A 24,391-nucleotide genomic window follows, 5' to 3' on the forward strand; every position below is an offset into this window, starting at 1 on the left:
CTGGAAGCTTACGGGTGTTCAGAACAGAAGTACCCGTGTCACGCCTGCCCCGAGCTCTCATGTCATCACCTGACACTTATTTCAGTGGGACATAAACTAAAGGCCAAGTCATTAATGGCTCTTTTTGACTATGAAGGGTTCACCCCCAGAACCTTCCATAATAACCTGAGACTTTACACAACCTGTGAAAGTTCTGTGACTTCTGTCTTTTTGTTTATGTTCGCATTATAACTACAACCACCCCTAAATTTGTGGGCCGTATGTTAGGAAAAAAACCCGTGAGCTCATATATATCGCCTCTGTCGGGTGAAAACCTCATATGTCCTGAAAAACTGTTGCTTTTCAGGATTCAAAATTTAAAAAATGGCAAAAGTAGCAGATCAACAAGCTCGCAACTTGCATGTCAAAACTTGTGGGGCTTGTAGAGCTGCTACTTATGAAGCTTTTGTTTAGCGTGACCCTGTAGTAGCGCATTAACCCATTCATTTAAGACCAGGAAAGCTGTGTCATTTTAGATTTTAATCACCTTAACCATTATTTTATACTTTTGCTATTAAAAAATAGCAGATATACAAGCTTGTAAAGATTTGTGTAAATCTTTGAATATATATATATATATATATATATATATATATATATATATATATATATATATATATATATATACGTTTATAACTAAAATCTTTGCTTGCGTGGCACAATATATTATGAGATGGGGATCGGCAGCCAAATTCATACAATTTTGAGTACATGAAGAAAAGGTTTGATCACCACTGATATAATCTGATTCAGAAGACGTTTATAGAACGGCCCCAGGTCTTGAAAAAAAAAAAGAATACAAAAAGTTAGAACATTATGTAGATAAGGGATTTCTGCCCGACAGCGATGATTATTCTACATTCACACTATTTTCCAAACGTTTTTGAAAGGATACCTTCTGAGTTCAGGGTGTGTTATACTGCCTCTCCTGAGCAGGGTCCAAATTAGGTTCTGAGAACCTCGTCTGATCTGACACCGAGCCGTAGGGCATCATGGATGGACACAGATCCAGAACCCCTGAAATAATAAAGCCCAACGGCACAACGCGGTTCACTTAGTTCTTGTAGTCGAAAAGATACATAAGCCGTATACAGTAGTAGTGGGCCACGACCCCCACAGGAAAAAAAAAGAAACCCCCCACCCACCCTGACAAGCACTTGGAATTGTAGGAGATGAAGCATTCATATTCTTATTTGACTCAGTTCCACGGATAAAACAGTCAATATTTGCCTCATCTACCTTAGCGGCTCTGCAGAGGACAACTTTCATTTAGAGACATGTCTTGTCGAGGGTTCCATCCGGATCTCGTGCGATGCCGCTACAGCCTAGAGTGCTACGTTTAGCTCTGTGAGGGTTGGCTGGTGTTACAAGAAGGGACCCTTCGCAGGTCACGTCTCTCACTCTCGTTAGAGTTAAATTGATTGCTCAGGGTTTTTGTGGAGTACACTCTGTCACTCTCATTCTTGATTGTGGGTTTGCTGGGATGCTGTGGATCATTGGATTAGACCAGACTTCAGGTTTTGTGTGGTAAGAACATGGGCCAGATTCAGGAAGCAATTTACGCTCATATTTTTAGCGTACAGACATTTACGACGTGTGGAATTCATTTTCTTTTGGCTGTGACTTTGAGCGTATTCTACGACCATTCTCAAGTCAAGTGACTCCCCTGACTTGGGTTAGTGATTAAAGCGTAAATGCATTTAGTAATAGTCACAAACCTCAAATACAATATGTAGGTAGGGGTGTAACGATTCATTTTAACAGCGATACGATACGTATCACGATACATGGTTGACGATACGATACATGGACGATATTGGTTCATTATGGCGATACGATACGATACGATTCAAGGATTTGAAATCGATACAGTAACTATTTTAAATACATTGTCATTTTTTTAATTAAGTAATTAAACCCCTCTTTTTCATTTTTCTCATACCACACAAAAATGTAGTATTGATACAATCGATTATAATTGCATAGAAAAATGATTCGATACCGATTATTTCAATTGCAAAACGATACGATACGATACATAGTCAATGTTGCTGTTTTCATTTCGATATACTTCGATTCTTGAATTTAGATGTTTCGATGCAGTTACTATATCGTTACACCCCTATATGTCCCCTATATGTCCCCTATATGTCCCCAACATTGGTCAGCACATAAAAAAATAGCCTATATCTATGTAGCCAAAATGTAATTGCGCAGCTTGCATACTTGCCTATGCATATTCTATGGTTCACTTGACAGTCTGACAGACAGTGCTGTCCTCCAAAGGTAAGATCATGCTTTAATGTCGCTGCCGGTTGCCTCGCTGGGCACAGAATAATGTGCCACATCTTTTCGTGGTATTAATTGGCTACTATATTGACCTCATCATGAACAACATGCCTCTGCAGAGTTGGCACCGAACGTCCATCATGCCAAGTAGCAACTAACTCCAAATGTCCCGCAAATAATTTTAATATTATTGACGACATCATCAAATGAACCATTCATACTAGTATAGCTCTGACTAGGAAGGATAGGCTACAATATGGTTGAAAATTGAAATAGCTACGTGTCCAGAACAAATCCATTCCTCAGGCATTCAGACAGACGATAGTGATGATATGATAGTAAGACGGACTTCCCCTCAAAGCAGCTCTGATAAAAACAATATATTGGATATATCTTTTTTACCGCTGTAAGGTGAGTGAGCAATTGTTCAATAGAAAGGGCTTTTATAATGTAGTTGCCAAGTATAGCCTTGGTCTTGAGGTTGAACTTAAATACATTAATTAACTAGAGAACGCTGCATTATAAGTGACTATAAGAATAGACTAGGCCTACTTTATTATGTTCAGTCAGTTGACATTGCGAGATACAAGATCTACAAGTTCATGTGGTGTGATGCATCACGGATCACCGTGTGATCGGCAGACATACTTTAGTATGTCTTCTTATAGTATGTCTTCTCGAGACAATGGGCTATAGCCCATGGTCTCGGAGTGATTCACTGTTATACGCTTGGAGATCTGTGCATTATGCAGGCTGCGATATGACGTTTATCACCCGAGGTAAGATATTTCCTGTTGCCTTATATGGCGTTAAATGGGTGTGGATGTTCTATTACACCAGGCGAAATGAGATACACCTGTGATACGCATAAATGAAGCCATTACACAACCTTTGGTGAATGACATGTGAGATTGATCGTATGGATTATACACACTCATTTACGCACTTAATTTAGACCTGGTCGTAAATTTCCCTCCTGAATCTGGCCCCAATGGTAATTGTGTGTCATGTAACAACAGAGGGGAAAGTACAGAGCAAAAATCCTCAATGCTGATTTATAGTTAAAGGTATAGGGTAAATAGTGAATTGAGTGTTCAGTGCACTATGTTCTCATAGTAATCATTGCTGAGTGTTTGTTCAGTAGTTCAGAGTCTCCCCGTCTCTCCAGCTCTTTAATAAACCGAAAAATACATTTTCAGGCGGGTTGCCAATTTCAGCATATCAGGAGAGAGTACCCATTTTTCAGCTTCAATGTTATATTATTCCAGTTCCAATTTTGTATGCTAATTTTTTTGTGTCGTCCCTTCCAACTTGTCTTGTTTAATCTGTATCCCATGTGAGTTGTAGGCCTCCCCTGATTGGATAAGATTGGTATCCCGTCTTGAAAATGCCTTTTCTATTTACTCAACAAACACTCTTTAGCATTCAGAATATTGAGGTATTTAACACTTATTTGAAGAAGTATGTTGGCTACACATAAGATGCCAGTTACCCATGAATACGTGAAATGGAGACGCATGCACCATGCATCACTATTTACACACACACACACACACACACACACACACACACACACACACACACATCATGGGAAAGATATACATACTTTATACTACTGTCACAGTACTGTCATCATTGCATGTCCAAAACTTTTAGGAAATATAAGCATTCATTCATGAAAAATGTGGAGATATGAGGTTTTTGCCCGACAGCGACAATATACTGTGTATAAAATACACTCATGCGTGTGTGTATACGTTACAGTGAAAGGGAACATTCAGGGAATTCGAAAATGGAGCGCTCGTTTTCAAGTTCACTCCCCCTCGCAACATTTGGTGTAGCGACTCTGTGGCACAGTTCGTGGCTCACGTTGGCTTGAGACGGCCCCCCTCCAACTGTCCGAAAATTAGGAAACACAGCGGCTTCTGTAGGCTCCAACCGGGCCTAGTGGGAGCCACGATGTTGCAGAGTCGGGAAGCCGGGGAGAACCCGAGGAGTCGCGTAGCAATAATGTCATTCCCCACACATGACTGAAATAATCACAACATGTAATAATATTATTATTTTTATTCGTTTGAATCCATTTTCGAACCACTAGCCTAACTAGCCTAGCTGCTATATTGTTGTTGCCAGCTGTCGGGGAACACAAAGCCTCTTGCTTGTTCCGCCCCGGCACGAAAACGAGTGCACCGATATCGAATTCACAAAATTTCTGATTCACAATGACACGCACACACACACACACACGTGCGCACGCTCGCGCACACACACACACACACACACACATGTACACGTGCACGTGCACATGCTCGCGCGCGTACACACACACACACACACACACACACACACACATTCTGTAGGCAGAAGATGTAAATGTGTACTGTGCAATTGTGCATTAAAAAATACAAATCTGTACCAATTTTATCAGATGAAATACAAATTGTTGGATAAAAATTGATCAATGAGAGGATTATGAATTCAACTATTTTATTCTTGAATATGTTGTGTTACATGTCTCTGGTTTGAGATCCTAGCCCCACTGTTGCTCGATTTATCAATAAAAATTTAAAATTACAAAAAAGGTCAGCTATTGGTTATATTCATTCAATGTAAGCATTTTTTGACTCTTTGGCTGATCTCACTGAGTGAAAAACGTTATGAGTTCACAGAAGAACAAAAGAAACAAAAAAGCAGTTTGAATTGTCTGGAGCCAGTGGCTCAGTGTGTTAGAACCCTGCCACATCATCGGGAGATGGTGAGTTAAAAAATAAATAAATCCAGGCCCATGAATTAGATTAGAGGATAAAGCTCACATGTTACCCAAATAGTTGAATACACAAAAGCTAAGGCACTGGTGTCGTACTTCTGGTTTACCGGAACGGGGTTCAACTCCCTGCAGTGCCCTGCTCAATTTACCGGAAAAATTGAGTGTTGCGGAGGATGAGAAACATTAGCAAATTACGGAGTGTTGCGGAGGATGAGAAACATTAGCAAATTGCGGAGTGTTGCGGAAAAATTGCGGAAAATTGCGGAAAAATTGGTTATAGCCCATCGGTTTTTGAAAAATTGTGGAAAAATAGCGGAGGAATTGCGGAGTTTTGCGGAAAAATTGCGGAAAATTCAAATTGCGGAAATTGCGAAAATTGAAAATTGCAGAAATTGCGGAAATTGAAAATCACACCTTGAGTGAAAGCATGAGTGTCTACTTCAAACACAGTGTTTTTTGACTGGGGGGTCATATTTTGACAGCAGGAATTGCCTGTCATAATTTGACCCCCCAGTATTAGATTGTATTAATTAGGATGTTGATATTCATTCATCAGCCAACACTCCCCACTGACAGGTAGTACCCCCCCCCCCAGAGAGGACGTATAGGGCCTTAGTCCTACTCCTCCTCCGAGCCAACACTCCCCACTGACAAGGTAGTACTTTTACCTGTGCACCTTTATTTTGTAGTCTTGTTTTGTGCCTTCCTGTATGCCCCTGTAGTTCTGTACCTGCCTTGTCTAACCTTGTGACTTTGTTTTCCACCTGTGTCCTCTTAGTCCCCCAGCCAATCCCTGTGTTGATTTGTCAGTTGTTCACCTGTGTCTAGAATGCTCTTGTGTTTGTAGTTCCTTGTTCGTTCGTAAATGTAAGTCACCTTTTATTTAGCTCCTGGTTTTTCCTTGTATTTCCTAGTATTTCCTCTGTGCTCCTAGTTCTTGTTTTATTCCAAGTCTCCTCGTGTTCCTGCCTTTGTTCCTGTTTTTTTCCTCGCATTCGATCTGCCCGGTGTCTATCCTACACCTCTGACTCTGATCGTGACACCTCCCAGCCAACACTCCCCACTGACAGGTAATACCCCCCCCCCCCACCCCCCAGAGAGGACGTATAGTCCTTAGTCCTACTCCTCCTCCCAGCCAACACTCCCCACTTTTGGGTACCACTTCTCCAATGTAATAATAGATGCTGCAGGGTGGGTCCTTGTGTCCAAGACAAATTTCTCCTTCGGGAGACATACATAAAGGAACCTTGAGCTCACAATGTTGTGATCTGGTAGATCTGCTCATTTCATATAGGCAATGTATGTATAGGGTAAAGGTTAATTAGATGTGAGAATGATGTCATAATGTGCAGATTGTAGATTGTACTGCTGATTGGACTGTAGGCCTATTCACATGCAAGTAACAGGCAAAAGTGTCACAAAGCCAAAAGAAAGCACTGGTGGTGTATAAACATGGGTTATAGCCCATGTTTTTTGAAATTTTGAAAAAAAAGTTATCCTCATTTCTCATCATTTTGGACCATGGGCTATAGCCCATATCGTACGGCATACTATAGCATGCCGTTTTTCATCATTTTTGACGATTTGACAAAAATTTAAAAATTAAAAAAAACGATGGGTTATAGCCCATGTTTTTTGAAATTTTGAAAAAAAAAGTTATCCTCGTTTCTCATCATTTTGGACCATGGGCTATAGCCCATATCGTACGGCATACTATAGCACGCCGTTTTTCATCATTTTTGACGATTTGACAAAAATTAAAAAATTAAAAAAACGATGGGTTATAGCCCATGTTTTTTGAAATTTTGAAAAAAAAAGTTATCCTCGTTTCTCATCATTTTGGACCATGGGCTATAGCCCATATCGTACGGCATACTATAGCACGCCGTTTTTCATCATTTTTGACGATTTAACAAAAATGAAAAAAACGATGGGTTATAGCCCATGTTTTTTGAAATTTTGAAAAAAAAAGTTATCCTCGTTTCTCATCATTTTGGACCATGGGCTATAGCCCATATCGTACGGCATACTATAGCACGCCGTTTTTCATCATTTTTGACGATTTGACAAAAATTTAAAAATTAAAAAAACGATGGATTATAGCCCATGTTTTTTTAAATTAAAAAAAAAAAAAGTTATCCTCGTTTCTCATCATTTTGGACCATGGGCTATAGCCCATATCGTACGGCATACTATAGCCCGCCGTTTTTCATCATTTTTGACGATTTGACAAAAATTAAAAAATTAAAAAAACGATGGGTTATAGCCCATGTTTTTTGAAATTTTGAAAAAAAAAGTTATCCTCGTTTCTCATCATTTTGGACCATGGGCTATAGCCCATATCGTACGGCATACTATAGCACGCCGATTTTCATCATTTTTGACGATTTGACAAAAATGAAAAAAACGATGGGTTATAGCCCATGTTATTTGAAATTTTGAAAAAAAAAGTTATCCTCGTTTCTCATCATTTTGGACCATGGGCTATAGCCCATATCGTACGGCATACTATAGCACGCCGTTTTTCATCATTTTTGACGATTTAACAAAAATGAAAAAAACGATGGGTTATAGCCCATGTTTTTTGAAATTTTGGAAAAAACAGTTATCCTCGTTTCTCATCATTTTGGACCATGGGCTATAGCCCATATCGTACGGCATACTATAGCACGCCATTTTTCATCATTTTTGACGATTTGACAAAAATTAAAAAATTAAAAAAACGATGGGTTATAGCCCATGTTTTTTGAAATTTTGAAAAAAAAAGTTATCCTCGTTTCTCATCATTTTGGACGATGGGCTATAGCCCATATCGTACGGCATACTATAGCACGCCGTTTTTCATCATTTTTGACGATTTGACAAAAATGAAAAAATAAAAAAACAATGGGTTATAGCCCATGTTTTTTTTTATTAAAAAAAAAAAAAGTTATCCTCGTTTCTCATCATTTTGGACCATGGGCTATAGCCCATATCGTACGGCATACTATAGCACGCCGTTTTTCATCATTTTTGACGATTTGACAAAAATTAAAAAATTAAAAAAACGATGGGTTATAGCCCATGTTTTTTGAAATTTTGAAAAAAAAAGTTATCCTCGTTTCTCATCATTTTGGACCATGGGCTATAGCCCATATCGTACGGCATACTATAGCACGCCGTTTTTCATCATTTTTGACGATTTAACAAAAATGAAAAAAACGATGGGTTATAGCCCATGTTTTTTGAAATTTTGAAAAAAAAAGTTATCCTCGTTTCTCATCATTTTGGACCATGGGCTATAGCCCATATCGTACGGCATACTATAGCACGCCGTTTTTCATCATTTTTGACGATTTGACAAAAATTAAAAAATTAAAAAAACGATGGGTTATAGCCCATGTTTTTTGAAATTAAAAAAAAAAAAAGTTATCCTCGTTTCTCATCATTTTGGACCATGGGCTATAGCCCATATCGTACGGCATACTATAGCCCGCCGTTTTTCATCATTTTTGACGATTTGACAAAAATTAAAAAATGAAAAAAACGATGGGTTATAGCCCATGTTTTTTGAAATTTTGGAAAAAAAAGTTATCCTCGTTTCTCATCATTTTGGACCATGGGCTATAGCCCATATCGTACGGCATACTATAGCACGCCGTTTTTCATCATTTTTGACGATTTGACAAAAATGAAAAAATGAAAAAAACGATGGGTTATATCCCATTTTTTTTGAAATTTTGAAAAAAAAAGTTATCCTCGTTTCTCATCATTTTGGACCATGGGCTATAGCCCATATCGTACGGCATACTATAGCACGCCGTTTTTCATCATTTTTGACGATTTGACAAAAATGAAAAAATAAAAAAACGATGGGTTACAGCCCATGTTTTTTAAATTAAAAAAAAAAAAAAGTTATCCTCGTTTCACATCATTTTGGACCATGGGCTATAGCCCATATCGTACGGCATACTATAGCACGCCGTTTTTCATCATTTTTGACGATTTGACAAAAATGAAAAAATAAAAAAACGATGGGTTATAGCCCATGTTTTTTGAAATTTTGAAAAAAAAGGTTAACCTCGTTTCTCATCATTTTGGACCATGGGCTATAGCCCATATCGTACGGCATACTATAGCACGCCGTTTTTCATCATTTTTGACGATTTGACAAAAATGAAAAAATGAAAAAAACGATGGGTTATATCCCATGTTTTTTGAAATTTTGAAAAAAAAAGTTATCCTCGTTTCTCATCATTTTGGACCATGGGCTATAGCCCATATCGTACGGCATACTATAGCACGCCGTTTTTCATCATTTTTGACGATTTGACAAAAATGAAAAAATAAAAAAACGATGGGTTATAGCCCATGTTTTTTGAAATTTTGAAAAAAAAAGTTATCCTCGTTTCTCATCATTTTGGACCATGGGCTATAGCCCATATCGTACGGCATACTATAGCACGCCGTTTTTCATCATTTTTGACGATTTAACAAAAATGAAAAAAACGATGGGTTATAGCCCATGTTTTTTGAAATTTTGAAAAAAAAAGTTATCCTCGTTTCTCATCATTTTGGACCATGGGCTATAGCCCATATCGTACGGCATACTATAGCACGCCGTTTTTCATCATTTTTGACGATTTGACAAAAAATAAAAAATTAAAAAAACGATGGGTTATAGCCCATGTTTTTTGAAATTAAAAAAAAAAAAAGTTATCCTCGTTTCTCATCATTTTGGACCATGGGCTATAGCCCATATCGTACGGCATACTATAGCCCGCCGTTTTTCATCATTTTTGACGATTTGACAAAAATTAAAAAATGAAAAAAACGATGGGTTATAGCCCATGTTTTTTGAAATTTTGGAAAAAAAAGTTATCCTCGTTTCTCATCATTTTGGACCATGGGCTATAGCCCATATCGTACGGCATACTATAGCACGCCGTTTTTCATCATTTTTGACGATTTGACAAAAATGAAAAAATGAAAAAAACGATGGGTTATATCCCATTTTTTTTGAAATTTTGAAAAAAAAAGTTATCCTCGTTTCTCATCATTTTGGACCATGGGCTATAGCCCATATCGTACGGCATACTATAGCACGCCGTTTTTCATCATTTTTGACGATTTGACAAAAATGAAAAAATAAAAAAACGATGGGTTACAGCCCATGTTTTTTAAATTAAAAAAAAAAAAAAGTTATCCTCGTTTCACATCATTTTGGACCATGGGCTATAGCCCATATCGTACGGCATACTATAGCACGCCGTTTTTCATCATTTTTGACGATTTGACAAAAATGAAAAAATAAAAAAACGATGGGTTATAGCCCATGTTTTTTGAAATTTTGAAAAAAAAGGTTAACCTCGTTTCTCATCATTTTGGACCATGGGCTATAGCCCATATCGTACGGCATACTATAGCACGCCGTTTTTCATCATTTTTGACGATTTGACAAAAATGAAAAAATGAAAAAAACGATGGGTTATATCCCATGTTTTTTGAAATTTTGAAAAAAAAAGTTATCCTCGTTTCTCATCATTTTGGACCATGGGCTATAGCCCATATCGTACGGCATACTATAGCACGCCGTTTTTCATCATTTTTGACGATTTGACAAAAATTAAAAAATGAAAAAAACGATGGGTTATATCCCATTTTTTTTGAAATTTTGAAAAAAAAAGTTATCCTCGTTTCTCATCATTTTGGACCATGGGCTATAGCCCATATCGTACGGCATACTATAGCACGCCGTTTTTCATCATTTTTGACGATTTGACAAAAATGAAAAAATAAAAAAACGATGGGTTACAGCCCATGTTTTTTAAATTAAAAAAAAAAAAAAGTTATCCTCGTTTCACATCATTTTGGACCATGGGCTATAGCCCATATCGTACGGCATACTATAGCACGCCGTTTTTCATCATTTTTGACGATTTGACAAAAATGAAAAAATAAAAAAACGATGGGTTATAGCCCATGTTTTTTGAAATTTTGAAAAAAAAGGTTAACCTCGTTTCTCATCATTTTGGACCATGGGCTATAGCCCATATCGTACGGCATACTATAGCACGCCGTTTTTCATCATTTTTGACGATTTGACAAAAATGAAAAAATGAAAAAAACGATGGGTTATATCCCATGTTTTTTGAAATTTTGAAAAAAAAAGTTATCCTCGTTTCTCATCATTTTGGACCATGGGCTATAGCCCATATCGTACGGCATACTATAGCACGCCGTTTTTCATCATTTTTGACGATTTGACAAAAATTAAAAAATGAAAAAAACGATGGGTTATAGCCCATGTTTTTTGAAATTTTGGAAAAAAAAGTTATCCTCGTTTCTCATCATTTTGGACCATGGGCTATAGCCCATATCGTACGGCATACTATAGCACGCCGTTTTTCATCATTTTTGACGATTTAACAAAAATGAAAAAAAACGATGGGTTATAGCCCATGTTTTTTGAAATTTTGAAAAAAAAAGTTATCCTCGTTTCTCATCATTTTGGACCATGGGCTATAGCCCATATCGTACGGCATACTATAGCACGCCGTTTTTCATCATTTTTGACGATTTGACAAAAATTAAAAAATTAAAAAAACGATGGGTTATAGCCCATGTTTTTTGAAATTTTGAAAAAAAAAGTTATCCTCGTTTCTCATCATTTTGGACCATGGGCTATAGCCCATATCGTACGGCATACTATAGCACGCCGTTTTTCATCATTTTTGACGATTTAACAAAAATGAAAAAAACGATGGGTTATAGCCCATGTTTTTTGAAATTTTGAAAAAAAAAGTTATCCTCGTTTCTCATCATTTTGGACCATGGGCTATAGCCCATATCGTACGGCATACTATAGCACGCCGTTTTTCATCATTTTTGACGATTTGACAAAAATTAAAAAATAAAAAAAACGATGGGTTATAGCCCATGTTTTTTGAAATTAAAAAAAAAAAAAGTTATCCTCGTTTCTCATCATTTTGGACCATGGGCTATAGCCCATATCGTACGGCATACTATAGCCCGCCGTTTTTCATCATTTTTGACGATTTGACAAAAAATTAAAAATTAAAAAAACGATGGGTTATAGCCCATGTTTTTTGAAATTTTGGAAAAAAAAGTTATCCTCGTTTCTCATCATTTTGGACCATGGGCTATAGCCCATATCGTACGGCATACTATAGCACGCCGTTTTTCATCATTTTTGACGATTTGACAAAAATGAAAAAATGAAAAAAACGATGGGTTATATCCCATTTTTTTTGAAATTTAAAAAAAAAAAGTTATCCTCGTTTCTCATCATTTTGGACCATGGGCTATAGCCCATATCGTACGGCATACTATAGCACGCCGTTTTTCATCATTTTTGACGATTTGACAAAAATGAAAAAATAAAAAAACGATGGGTTACAGCCCATGTTTTTTAAATTAAAAAAAAAAAAAAGTTATCCTCGTTTCTCATCATTTTGGACCATGGGCTATAGCCCATATCGTACGGCATACTATAGCACGCCGTTTTTCATCATTTTTGACGATTTGACAAAAATGAAAAAATAAAAAAAACGATGGGTTATAGCCCATGTTTTTTGAAATTTTGAAAAAAAAGGTTAACCCGTTTCTCATCATTTTGGACCATGGGCTATAGCCCATATCGTACGGCATACTATAGCACGCCGTTTTTCATCATTTTTGACGATTTGACAAAAATGAAAAAATGAAAAAAACGATGGGTTATATCCCATGTTTTTTGAAATTTTGAAAAAAAAAGTTATCCTCGTTTCTCATCATTTTGGACCATGGGCTATAGCCCATATCGTACGGCATACTATAGCACGCCGTTTTTCATCATTTTTGACGATTTGACAAAAATGAAAAAATAAAAAAACGATGGGTTATAGCCCATGTTTTTTGAAATTAAAAAAAAAAAAGTTATCCTCGTTTCTCATCATTTTGGACCATGGGCTATAGCCCATATCGTACGGCATACTATAGCACGCCGTTTTTCATCATTTTTGACGATTTGACAAAAATTAAAAAATGAAAAAAACGATGGGTTATAGCCCATGTTTTTTGAAATTTTGGAAAAAAAAGTTATCCTCGTTTCTCATCATTTTGGACCATGGGCTATAGCCCATATCGTACGGCATACTATAGCACGCCGTTTTTCATCATTTTTGACGATTTAACAAAAATGAAAAAAAACGATGGGTTATAGCCCATGTTTTTTGAAATTTTGAAAAAAAAAGTTATCCTCGTTTCTCATCATTTTGGACCATGGGCTATAGCCCATATCGTACGGCATACTATAGCACGCCGTTTTTCATCATTTTTGACGATTTGACAAAAATTAAAAAAATTAAAAAAACGATGGGTTATAGCCCATGTTTTTTGAAATTTTGAAAAAAAAAGTTATCCTCGTTTCTCATCATTTTGGACCATGGGCTATAGCCCATATCGTACGGCATACTATAGCACGCCGTTTTTCATCATTTTTGACGATTTAACAAAAATGAAAAAAAACGATGGGTTATAGCCCATGTTTTTTGAAATTTTGAAAAAAAAAGTTATCCTCGTTTCTCATCATTTTGGACCATGGGCTATAGCCCATATCGTACGGCATACTATAGCACGCCGTTTTTCATCATTTTTGACGATTTGACAAAAATGAAAAAATGAAAAAAACGATGGGTTATAGCCCATGTTTTTTTAAATTAAAAAAAAAAAAAGTTATCCTCGTTTCTCATCATTTTGGACCATGGGCTATAGCCCATATCGTACGGCATACTATAGCCCGCCGTTTTTCATCATTTTTGACGATTTGACAAAAATTAAAAAATTAAAAAAACGATGGGTTATAGCCCATGTTTTTTGAAATTTTGGAAAAAAAAGTTATCCTCGTTTCTCATCATTTTGGACCATGGGCTATAGCCCATATCGTACGGCATACTATAGCACGCCGTTTTTCATCATTTTTGACGATTTGACAAAAATGAAAAAATGAAAAAAAAAATGGGTTATATCCCATTTTTTTTGAAATTTTGAAAAAAAAAGTTATCCTCGTTTCTCATCATTTTGGACCATGGGCTATAGCCCATATCGTACGGCATACTATAGCACGCCGTTTTTCATCATTTTTGACGATTTGACAAAAATGAAAAAAACGATGGGTTATAGCCCATGTTTTTTAAAATTTTGAAAAAAAAAGTTATCCTCGTTTCTCATCATTTTTGACCATGGGCTATAGCCCATATCGTACGGCATACTATAGCACGCCGTTTTTCATCATTTTTGACGATTTGACAAAAATGAAAAAATAAAAAAACGATGGGTTATAGCCCATGTTTTTTAAATTAAAAAAAAAAAAAAGTTATCCTCGTTTCTCATCATTTTGGACCATGGGCTATAGCCCATATCGTACGGCATACTATAGCACGCCGTTTTTCATCATTTTTGACGATTTGACAAAAATGAAAAAATAAAAAAAACGATGGGTTATAGCCCATGTTTTTTGAAATTTTGAAAAAAAAGGTTAACCTCGTTTCTCATCATTTTGGACCATGGGCTATAGCCCATATCGTACGGCATACTATAGCACGCCGTTTTTCATCATTTTTGACGATTTGACAAAAATGAAAAAATAAAAAAAACGATGGGTTATAGCCCATGTTTTTTGAAATTTTGAAAAAAAAAGTTATCCTCATTTCTCATCATTTTGGACCATGGGCTATAGCCCATATCGTACGGCATACTATAGCACGTACTATAGCACGTACTATAGCATCATTTTTGACGATTTGACAAAAATGAAAAAATGAAAAAAACGATGGGTTATAGCCCATGTTTTTTTAAATTTTGAAAAAAAAAGTTATCCTCGTTTCTCATCATTTTGGACCATGGGCTATAGCCCATATCGTACGGCATACTATAGCACGCCGTTTTTCATCATTTTTGACGATTTGACAAAAATGAAAAAATGAAAAAAACGATGGGTTATATCCAATTTTTTTTGAAATTTTGAAAAAAAAAGTTATCCTCGTTTCTCATCATTTTGGACCATGGGCTATAGCCCATATCGTACGGCATACTATAGCACGCCGTTTTTCATCATTTTTCAGGATTTGAAAAAAATAACAAATTCCAAATTAAAATGTGGGAAATCCACGTAAATTCCGCTAGCACGTCACGTCATGTTATCATCGTAAACGCCGTTGTGAATTTGGACCATGGTGTTGCAAAGCAAAAGAAAGCGCTGGTAGTGTACTATCCAAGCTTCTGCCTGGATATAGGGTTCGAAGCCCTACAGCGCTGTAACCTGCTAACCTTAGTCCTGTTGTATGTTCACATTAAATATGAAATTCACTATTTCACCAGTGTGAAGTCAACTTGGAGAAATGGAGAGCAAAGGGTTAAATCTGGACTGACAATCATTGCCACTGACACTCTGCTGATTGTCACTCACTCACTCACTCCCCAATTGCCTCACTAATCAGCATCAGTGCATTCACTGCACCTGAGAGTAGGGCGTTGGCCAAACACAGGAAACACACAAACCTCCATGAGAAACAGCAGTGTGCATCCATCCAAACAGGAGCAACACACACAAACAGCAGAGCAGAACGGTGCAGCCATATAAATGCTGGAGAGACAGCCGGTGAGAGAACTGTATATCTGTGACAGATCATGCCAGTTGCATGCCAGTTCATGGACACTTGTTATTGTTTGTTGTTGTTTATGATGACTTGAGTTGAAGTTAAAGGAAACATGATGGCCAATTGACATGAACAATAAACATGATCATTTGATTTAAAATACATTTGAATTGATTATTGATTGATAAAAACGTTTCAATGATGCTAATTAATTCAGTTTATTTAATTTACATTTCATGAGTTTATTATGTTTAAAAACTGTTTAGAAACGAATTGAGCAAAAAATGAATTGATTTAGAAATGAGTTGATTAAGAGACACTTAAGTAAAAATGATATTTAGGTGTTTAGAACATGTAAAGTATGTGTATTGATTGAATGTGCATTATACTTACATTAGTTCTTTTTTATTTTCCCTTTAAGGTTTTTCACCTTACCTGACTTACCCACTAACTGACTTACACAATACCTGTACAACTGTACTCAACTACAAAGTAAAGAAGAGTAAAAAAAAAGGAAACTGTGTGGTCATTGTATGAGTGAAACCCAGTAACAATCTCCATATGGTCTGTGCCATCCCTTTCAAGCAGGGAAACTGCAAAAAATACTAAATATCTTGACAACCAGTGTTAAGATGCTGTGTTTAGATTACCCCACCTGAAACTAATCTAATACGATATGGGCTATAGCCCATGGTCCAAAATGATGAGAAACGAGGCTAACTTTTTTTTTCAAAATTTCAAAAAACATGGGCTATAACCCATCGTTTTTTTATATTTTCATTTTTTTCAAATCCTCAGAAATGATGAAAAACGGCGTGCTATAGTATGCCGTACGATATGGGCTATAGCCCATGGTCCAAAATGATGAGAAACGAGGATAACTAAAAAAAATCAAAAAACATGGGCTATAACCCATCGTCGCATGGAGACAGAACTCTGCACCATGCATCTCACATGCCTTTGTGGCATAAACATAAAGACAAGGATGTATAAACCGAATGTTGTAGGTTCAAAAATGAGTCAATATAAAAACTGAAACAACAAATCACACTCTTCATTAGGAGTGACATATTGGGTAAGACTAAGATAACGGTTGTAAAAAGCCCCTTGCTGGGCTTGAACCTAGAACCTTCTGTTTGCGAAGCCTGTGTCTTAACCTCTGCTACAACTTTGCTTATACATTAGAGACAGGTAGGCCTACAAAGGTACAACCTTGCAAAGATGCAAAATGAAAAAAGAATAACTAAAGGCCCTGCTCTTTGTAATACACATACAAACTTGGAAAAACATCCTTGATGTAAGAGTGAGCTAAATATTGTATAAATGTCCGTACTAGTAGGCCTACTTGTGTGCAACAAGCAAGTAGGCACTACGATAGGGTGCAGTTCTAGTTTATTTTGCCATAACACCCACATTTTACTGTGTGGAAACACCGGGGGGGAAATACCCCCCCCGGCCCCACTGTACTGCATCCCAGTAGACCCAGGGTAACAGAGTACATCGATGAGTATTGGCTTCAGTGCTTGGGTACAGCTTGGTCCCCCAGGCTGGCCTTGAACCTGCTTTGGCCATGTACCTCGGTACACAGTCCCGGTTATACCTTACATGCCAGTGTGGCGCAGGTGATAAACCGGGGGTTTGTAAACAGGACATTCAGGGTTCAAGTCCCCTGAAGAACCATTTCAATGTCCCTCTAAATTCTAAAAGGCTGGTTAAATATGAGCTCCCGGTTATACCTTACATGCCAGTGTGGCGCAGGTGATAAACCGGGGGTTTGTAAACAGGACATTCAGGGTTCAAGTCCCCTGAAGAACATTTTCAATGTCCCTCTAAATTCTAAAAGGCTGGTTAAATATGAGTTCCCGGTTATACCTTACATGCCAGTGTGGCGCAGGTGATAAACCGGGGGTTTGTAAACAGGACATTCAGGGTTCAAGTCCCCTGAAGAACGTTTTCAATGTCCCTCTAAATTCTAAAAGGATGGTTAAATATGAGTTCCCGGTTATACCTTACATGCCAGTGTGGCGCAGGTGATAAACCGGGGGTTTGTAAACAGGACATTCAGGGTTCAAGTCCCCTGAAGAACATTTTCAATGTCCCTCTAAATTCTAAAAGGCTGGTTAAATATGAGTTCCCGGTTATACCTTACATGCCAGTGTGGCGCAGGTGATAAACCGGGGGTTTGTAAACAGGACATTCAGGGTTCAAGTCCCCTGAAGAACATTTTCAAGTCCATCTAAATTCTAAAAGGCTGGTTAAATATGAGTTTTGCAAATTTCCGCAATTTCCGCAATTTCCGCAATTTCCGCAATTTTGAATTTTTAAAAAAATTCAAAATTGCGGATATTGCGGAAATTGCGGAAATCCGCAATTTAGCAATTTCCGCAATTTCCGCAATTTCCGCAATTTTGAATTTTTTAAAAAATTCAAAATTGCGGAAATTGCGGAAATTGCAAAATTGCGGATTTCCGCAATTTCCGCAATATCCGCAATTTTGAATTTTTTAAAAAATTCAAAATTGCGGAAATTGCGGAAATTGCAAAATTGCGGATTTCCGCAATTTCCGCAATATCCGCAATATCCGCAATTTTGAATTTTTTTAAAAAATCAAAATTGCGGAAATTGCGGAAATTGCGGAAATTTGCAAAACTCATATTTAACCAGCCTTTTAGAATTTAGATGGACATTGAAAATGTTCTTCAGGGGACTTGAACCCTGAATGTCCTGTTTACAAACCCCCGGTTTATCACCTGCGCCACACTGGCATGTAAGGTATAACCGGGAACTCATATTTAACCATCCTTTTAGAATTTAGAGGGACATTGAAAACGTTCTTCAGGGGACTTGAACCCTGAATGTCCTGTTTACAAACCCCCGGTTTATCACCTGCGCCACACTGGCATGTAAGGTATAACCGGGAACTCATATTTAACCAGCCTTTTAGAATTTAGAGGGACATTGAAAATGTTCTTCAGGGGACTTGAACCCTGAATGTCCTGTTTACAAACCCCCGGTTTATCACCTGCGCCACACTGGCATGTAAGGTATAACCGGGAACTCATATTTAACCAGCCTTTTAGAATTTAGAGGGACATTGAAAATGTTCTTCAGGGGACTTGAACCCTGAATGTCCTGTTTACAAACCCCCGGTTTATCACCTGCGCCACACTGGCATGTAAGGTATAACCGGGAGCTCATATTTAACCAGCCTTTTAGAATTTAGAGGGACATTGAAAAGGTTCTTCAGGGGACTTGAACCCTGAATGTCCTGTTTACAAACCCCCGGTTTATCACCTGCGCCACACTGGCATGTAAGGTATAACCGGGAACTCATATTTAACCAGCCTTTTAGAATTTAGATGGACATTGAAAAGGTTCTTCAGGGGACTTGAACCCTGAATGTCCTGTTTACAAACCCCCGGTTTATCACCTGCGCCACACTGGCATGTACGGTATAACCGGGAACTCATATTTAACCAGCCTTTTAGAATTTAGATGGACATTGAAAAGGCTCTTCAGGGGACTTGAACCCTGAATGTCCTGTTTACAAACCCCCGGTTTATCACCTGCGCCACACTGGCATGTAAGGTATAACCGGGACTGTGTACCGAGGTACATGGCCAAAGCAGGTTCAAGGCCAGCCTGGGGGACCAAGCTGTACCCAAGCACTGAAGCCAATACTCATCGATGTACTCTGTTACCCTGGGTCTACTGGGATGCAGTACAGTGGGGCCGGGGGGGGTATTTCCCCCCCGGTGTTTCCACACAGTAAAATGTGGGTGTTATGGCAAAATAAACTAGAACTGCACCCTATCGTAGTGCCTACTTGCTTGTTGCACACAAGTAGGCCTACTAGTACGGACATTTATACAATATTTAGCTCACTCTTACATCAAGGATGTTTTTCCAAGTTTGTATGTGTATTACAAAGAGCAGGGCCTTTAGTTATTCTTTTTTCATTTTGCATCTTTGCAAGGTTGTACCTTTGTAGGCCTACCTGTCTCTAATGTATAAGCAAAGTTGTAGCAGCGGTTAAGACACAGGCTTCGCAAACAGAAGGTTCTAGGTTCAAGCCCAGCAAGGGGCTTTTTACAACCGTTATCTTAGTCTTACCCAATATGTCACTCCTAATGAAGAGTGTGATTTGTTGTTTCAGTTTTTATATTGACTCATTTTTGAACCTACAACATTCGGTTTATACATCCTTGTCTTTATGTTTATGCCACAAAGGCATGTGAGATGCATGGTGCAGAGTTCTGTCTCCATGCGACGATGGGTTATAGCCCATGTTTTTTGATTTTTTTTAGTTATCCTCGTTTCTCATAATTTTGGACCATGGGCTATAGCCCATATCGTACGGCATACTATAGCACGCCGTTTTTCATCATTTCTGAGGATTTAAAAAAAATGAAAATATAAAAAAACGATGGGTTATAGCCCATGTTTTTTGAAATTTTGAAAAAAAAAGTTAGCCTCGTTTCTCATCATTTTGGACCATGGGCTATAGCCCATATCGTATTAGATTAGTTTCAGGTGGGGTAATCTAAACACAGCATCTTAACACTGGTTGTCAAGATATTTAGTATTTTTGCAGTTTCCCTGCTTGAAAGGGATGGCACAGACCATATGGAGATTGTTACTGGGTTTCACTCATACAATGACCACACAGTTTCCTTTTTTTTACTCTTCTTTACTTTGTAGTTGAGTACAGTTGTACAGGTATTGTGTAAGTCAGTTAGTGGGTAAGTCAGGTAAGGTGAAAAACCTTAAAGGGAAAATAAAAAAGAACTAATGTAAGTATAATGCACATTCAATCAATACACATACTTTACATGTTCTAAACACCTAAATATCATTTTTACTTAAGTGTCTCTTAATCAACTCATTTCTAAATCAATTCATTTTTTGCTCAATTCGTTTCTAAACAGTTTTTAAACATAATAAACTCATGAAATGTAAATTAAATAAACTGAATTAATTAGCATCATTGAAACGTTTTTATCAATCAATAATCAATTCAAATGTATTTTAAATCAAATGATCATGTTTATTGTTCATGTCAATTGGCCATCATGTTTCCTTTAACTTCAACTCAAGTCATCATAAACAACAACAAACAATAACAAGTGTCCATGAACTGGCATGCAACTGGCATGATCTGTCACAGATATACAGTTCTCTCACCGGCTGTCTCTCCAGCATTTATATGGCTGCACCGTTCTGCTCTGCTGTTTGTGTGTGTTGCTCCTGTTTGGATGGATGCACACTGCTGTTTCTCATGGAGGTTTGTGTGTTTCCTGTGTTTGGCCAACGCCCTACTCTCAGGTGCAGTGAATGCACTGATGCTGATTAGTGAGGCAATTGGGGAGTGAGTGAGTGAGTGACAATCAGCAGAGTGTCAGTGGCAATGATTGTCAGTCCAGATTTAACCCTTTGCTCTCCATTTCTCCAAGTTGACTTCACACTGGTGAAATAGTGAATTTCATATTTAATGTGAACATACAACAGGACTAAGGTTAGCAGGTTACAGCGCTGTAGGGCTTCGAACCCTATATCCAGGCAGAAGCTTGGATAGTACACTACCAGCGCTTTCTTTTGCTTTGCAACACCATGGTCCAAATTCACAACGGCGTTTACGATGATAACATGACGTGACGTGCTAGCGGAATTTACGTGGATTTCCCACATTTTAATTTGGAATTTGTTATTTTTTTCAAATCCTGAAAAATGATGAAAAACGGCGTGCTATAGTATGCCGTACGATATGGGCTATAGCCCATGGTCCAAAATGATGAGAAACGAGGATAACTTTTTTTTTCAAAATTTCAATAAACATGGGCTATAACCCATGTTTTTTTTAATTTTTTAATTTTTGTCAAATCGTCAAAAAGAATGAAAAACGGCGTGCTATAGTATGCCGTACGATATGGGCTATAGCCCATGGTCCAAAATGATGAGAAATGAGGATAACTTTTTTTTTCAAAATTTCAAAAAACATGGGCTATAACCCATCGTTTTTTGTTTTTTTTCATTTTTGTCAAGTCGTCAAAAATGATGAAAAACGGCGTGCTATAGTATGCCGTACGATATGGGCTATAGCCCATGGTCCAAAATGATGAGAAACGAGGATAACTTTTTTTTTCAAAATTTCAAAAAACATGGGCTATAACCCATCGTTTTTTTAATTTTTGTCAAATCGTCAAAAATGATGAAAAACGGCGTGCTATAGTATGCCGTACGATATGGGCTATAGCCCATGGTCCAAAATGATGAGAAACGAGGATAACTTTTTTTTTCAAAATTTCAAAAAACATGGGCTATAACCCATCGTTTTTTTTCATTTTTGTTAAATCGTCAAAAATGATGAAAAACGGCGTGCTATAGTATGCCGTACGATATGGGCTATAGCCCATGGTCCAAAATGATGAGAAACGAGGATAACTTTTTTTTTCCAAAATTTCAAAAAACATGGGCTATAACCCATCGTTTTTTTTATTTTTTAATTTTTGTCAAATCGTCAAAAATGATGAAAAACGGCGTGCTATAGTATGCCGTACGATATGGGCTATAGCCCATGGTCCAAAATGATGAGAAACGAGGATAACTTTTTTTTTCAAAATTTCAAAAAACATGGGCTATAACCCATCGTTTTTTTCATTTTTTAATTTTTGTCAAATCGTCAAAAATGATGAAAAACGGCGTGCTATAGTATGCCGTACGATATGGGCTATAGCCCATGGTCCAAAATGATGAGAAACGAGGATAACTTTTTTTTTCAAAATTTCAAAAAACATGGGCTATAACCCATCGTTTTTTTAATTTTTTAATTTTTGTCAAATCGTCAAAAATGATGAAAAACGGCGTGCTATAGTATGCCGTACGATATGGGCTATAGCCCATGGTCCAAAATGATGAGAAACGAGGATATCTTTTTTTTTTTTTAATTTAAAAAAACATGGGCTATAACCCATCGTTTTTTTATTTTTTCATTTTTGTCAAATCGTCAAAAATGATGAAAAACGGCGTGCTATAGTATGCCGTACGATATGGGCTATAGCCCATGGTCCAAAATGATGAGAAACGAGGATAACCTTTTTTTTCAAAATTTCCAAAAACATGGGATATAACCCATCGTTTTTTTCATTTTTTCATTTTTGTCAAATCGTCAAAAATGATGAAAAACGGTGTGCTATAGTATGCCGTACGATATGGGCTATATCCCATGGTCCAAAATGATGAGAAACGAGGTTAACCTTTTTTTTCAAAATTTCAAAAAACATGGGCTATAACCCATCGTTTTTTTCATTTTTGTTAAATCGTCAAAAAGGATGAAAAACGGCGTGCTATAGTATGCCGTACGATATGGGCTATAGCCCATGGTCCAAAATGATGAGAAACGAGGATAACTTTTTTTTTCAAAATTTCAAAAAACATGGGCTATAACCCATCGTTTTTTTTAATTTTTTAATTTTTGTCAAATCGTCAAAAATGATGAAAAACGGCGTGCTATAGTATGCCGTACGATATGGGCTATAGCCCATGGTCCAAAATGATGAGAAACGAGGATAACTTTTTTTTTCAAAATTTCAAAAAACATGGGCTATAACCCATCGTTTTTTTAATTTTTTAATTTTTGTCAAATCGTCAAAAATGATGAAAAACGGCGTGCTATAGTATGCCGTACGATATGGGCTATAGCCCATGGTCCAAAATGATGAGAAACGAGGATAACTTTTTTTTTTCAAAATTTCAAAAAACATGGGCTATAACCCATCGTTTTTTTCATTTTTTCATTTTTGTCAAATCGTCAAAAATGATGAAAAACGGCGTGCTATAGTATGCCGTACGATATGGGCTATAGCCCATGGTCCAAAATGATGAGAAACGAGGATAACTTTATTTTTTTTAATTAAAAAAAAACATGGGCTATAACCCATCGTTTTTTTATTTTTTCATTTTCGTCAAATCGTCAAAAATGATGAAAAACGGCGTGCTATAGTATGCCGTACGATATGGGCTATAGCCCATGGTCCAAAATGATGAGAAACGAGGATAACTTTTTTTTTCAAAATTTCAAAAAACATGGGCTATAACCCATCGTTTTTTTCATTTTTTAATTTTTGTCAAATCGTCAAAAATGATGAAAAACGGCGTGCTATAGTATGCCGTACGATATGGGCTATAGCCCATGGTCCAAAATGATGAGAAACGAGGATAACTTTTTTTTTCAAAATTTCAAAAAACATGGGCTATAACCCATCGTTTTTTTCATTTTTGTTAAATCGTCAAAAATGATGAAAAACGGCGTGCTATAGTATGCCGTACGATATGGGCTATATGGGCTATCGTAAAAAATGATGAAAAACGGCGTGCTATAGTATGCCGTACGATATGGGCTATAGCCCATGGTCCAAAATGATGAGAAACGAGGATAACTTTTTTTTTCAAAATTTCAAAAAACATGGGCTATAACCCATCGTTTTTTTAATTTTTTAATTTTTGTCAAATCGTCAAAAATGATGAAAAACGGCGTGCTATAGTATGCCGTACGATATGGGCTATAGCCCATGGTCCAAAATGATGAGAAACGAGGATATCTTTTTTTTTTTTTAATTTAAAAAAACATGGGCTATAACCCATCGTTTTTTTATTTTTTCAT

General features: G+C 37.1%; 1 protein-coding gene across 1 annotated transcript in view; it reads left to right on the forward strand.

The window, feature by feature from the left end:
• Window positions 1-1,007, forward strand: part of LOC308328843 (cartilage acidic protein 1-like) — a gene marked incomplete at its 3' end in the record, with an annotated part of 38,881 nt that extends 37,874 nt beyond the window's left edge. The window contains exon 15 of the mRNA XM_080782951.1: window positions 976-1,007. Within this exon, the coding sequence (XP_080639077.1) occupies window positions 976-1,007 (32 nt within the window). The remainder of the gene's footprint in view (window positions 1-975) is intronic.
• Window positions 1,008-24,391: the final 23,384 nt, after the last annotated feature.

Source organism: Protomyctophum bolini (genome assembly GCF_963924005.1).
Source record: "Protomyctophum bolini genome assembly, chromosome: 14".
NCBI lineage: Eukaryota > Metazoa > Chordata > Actinopteri > Myctophiformes > Myctophidae > Protomyctophum > Protomyctophum bolini.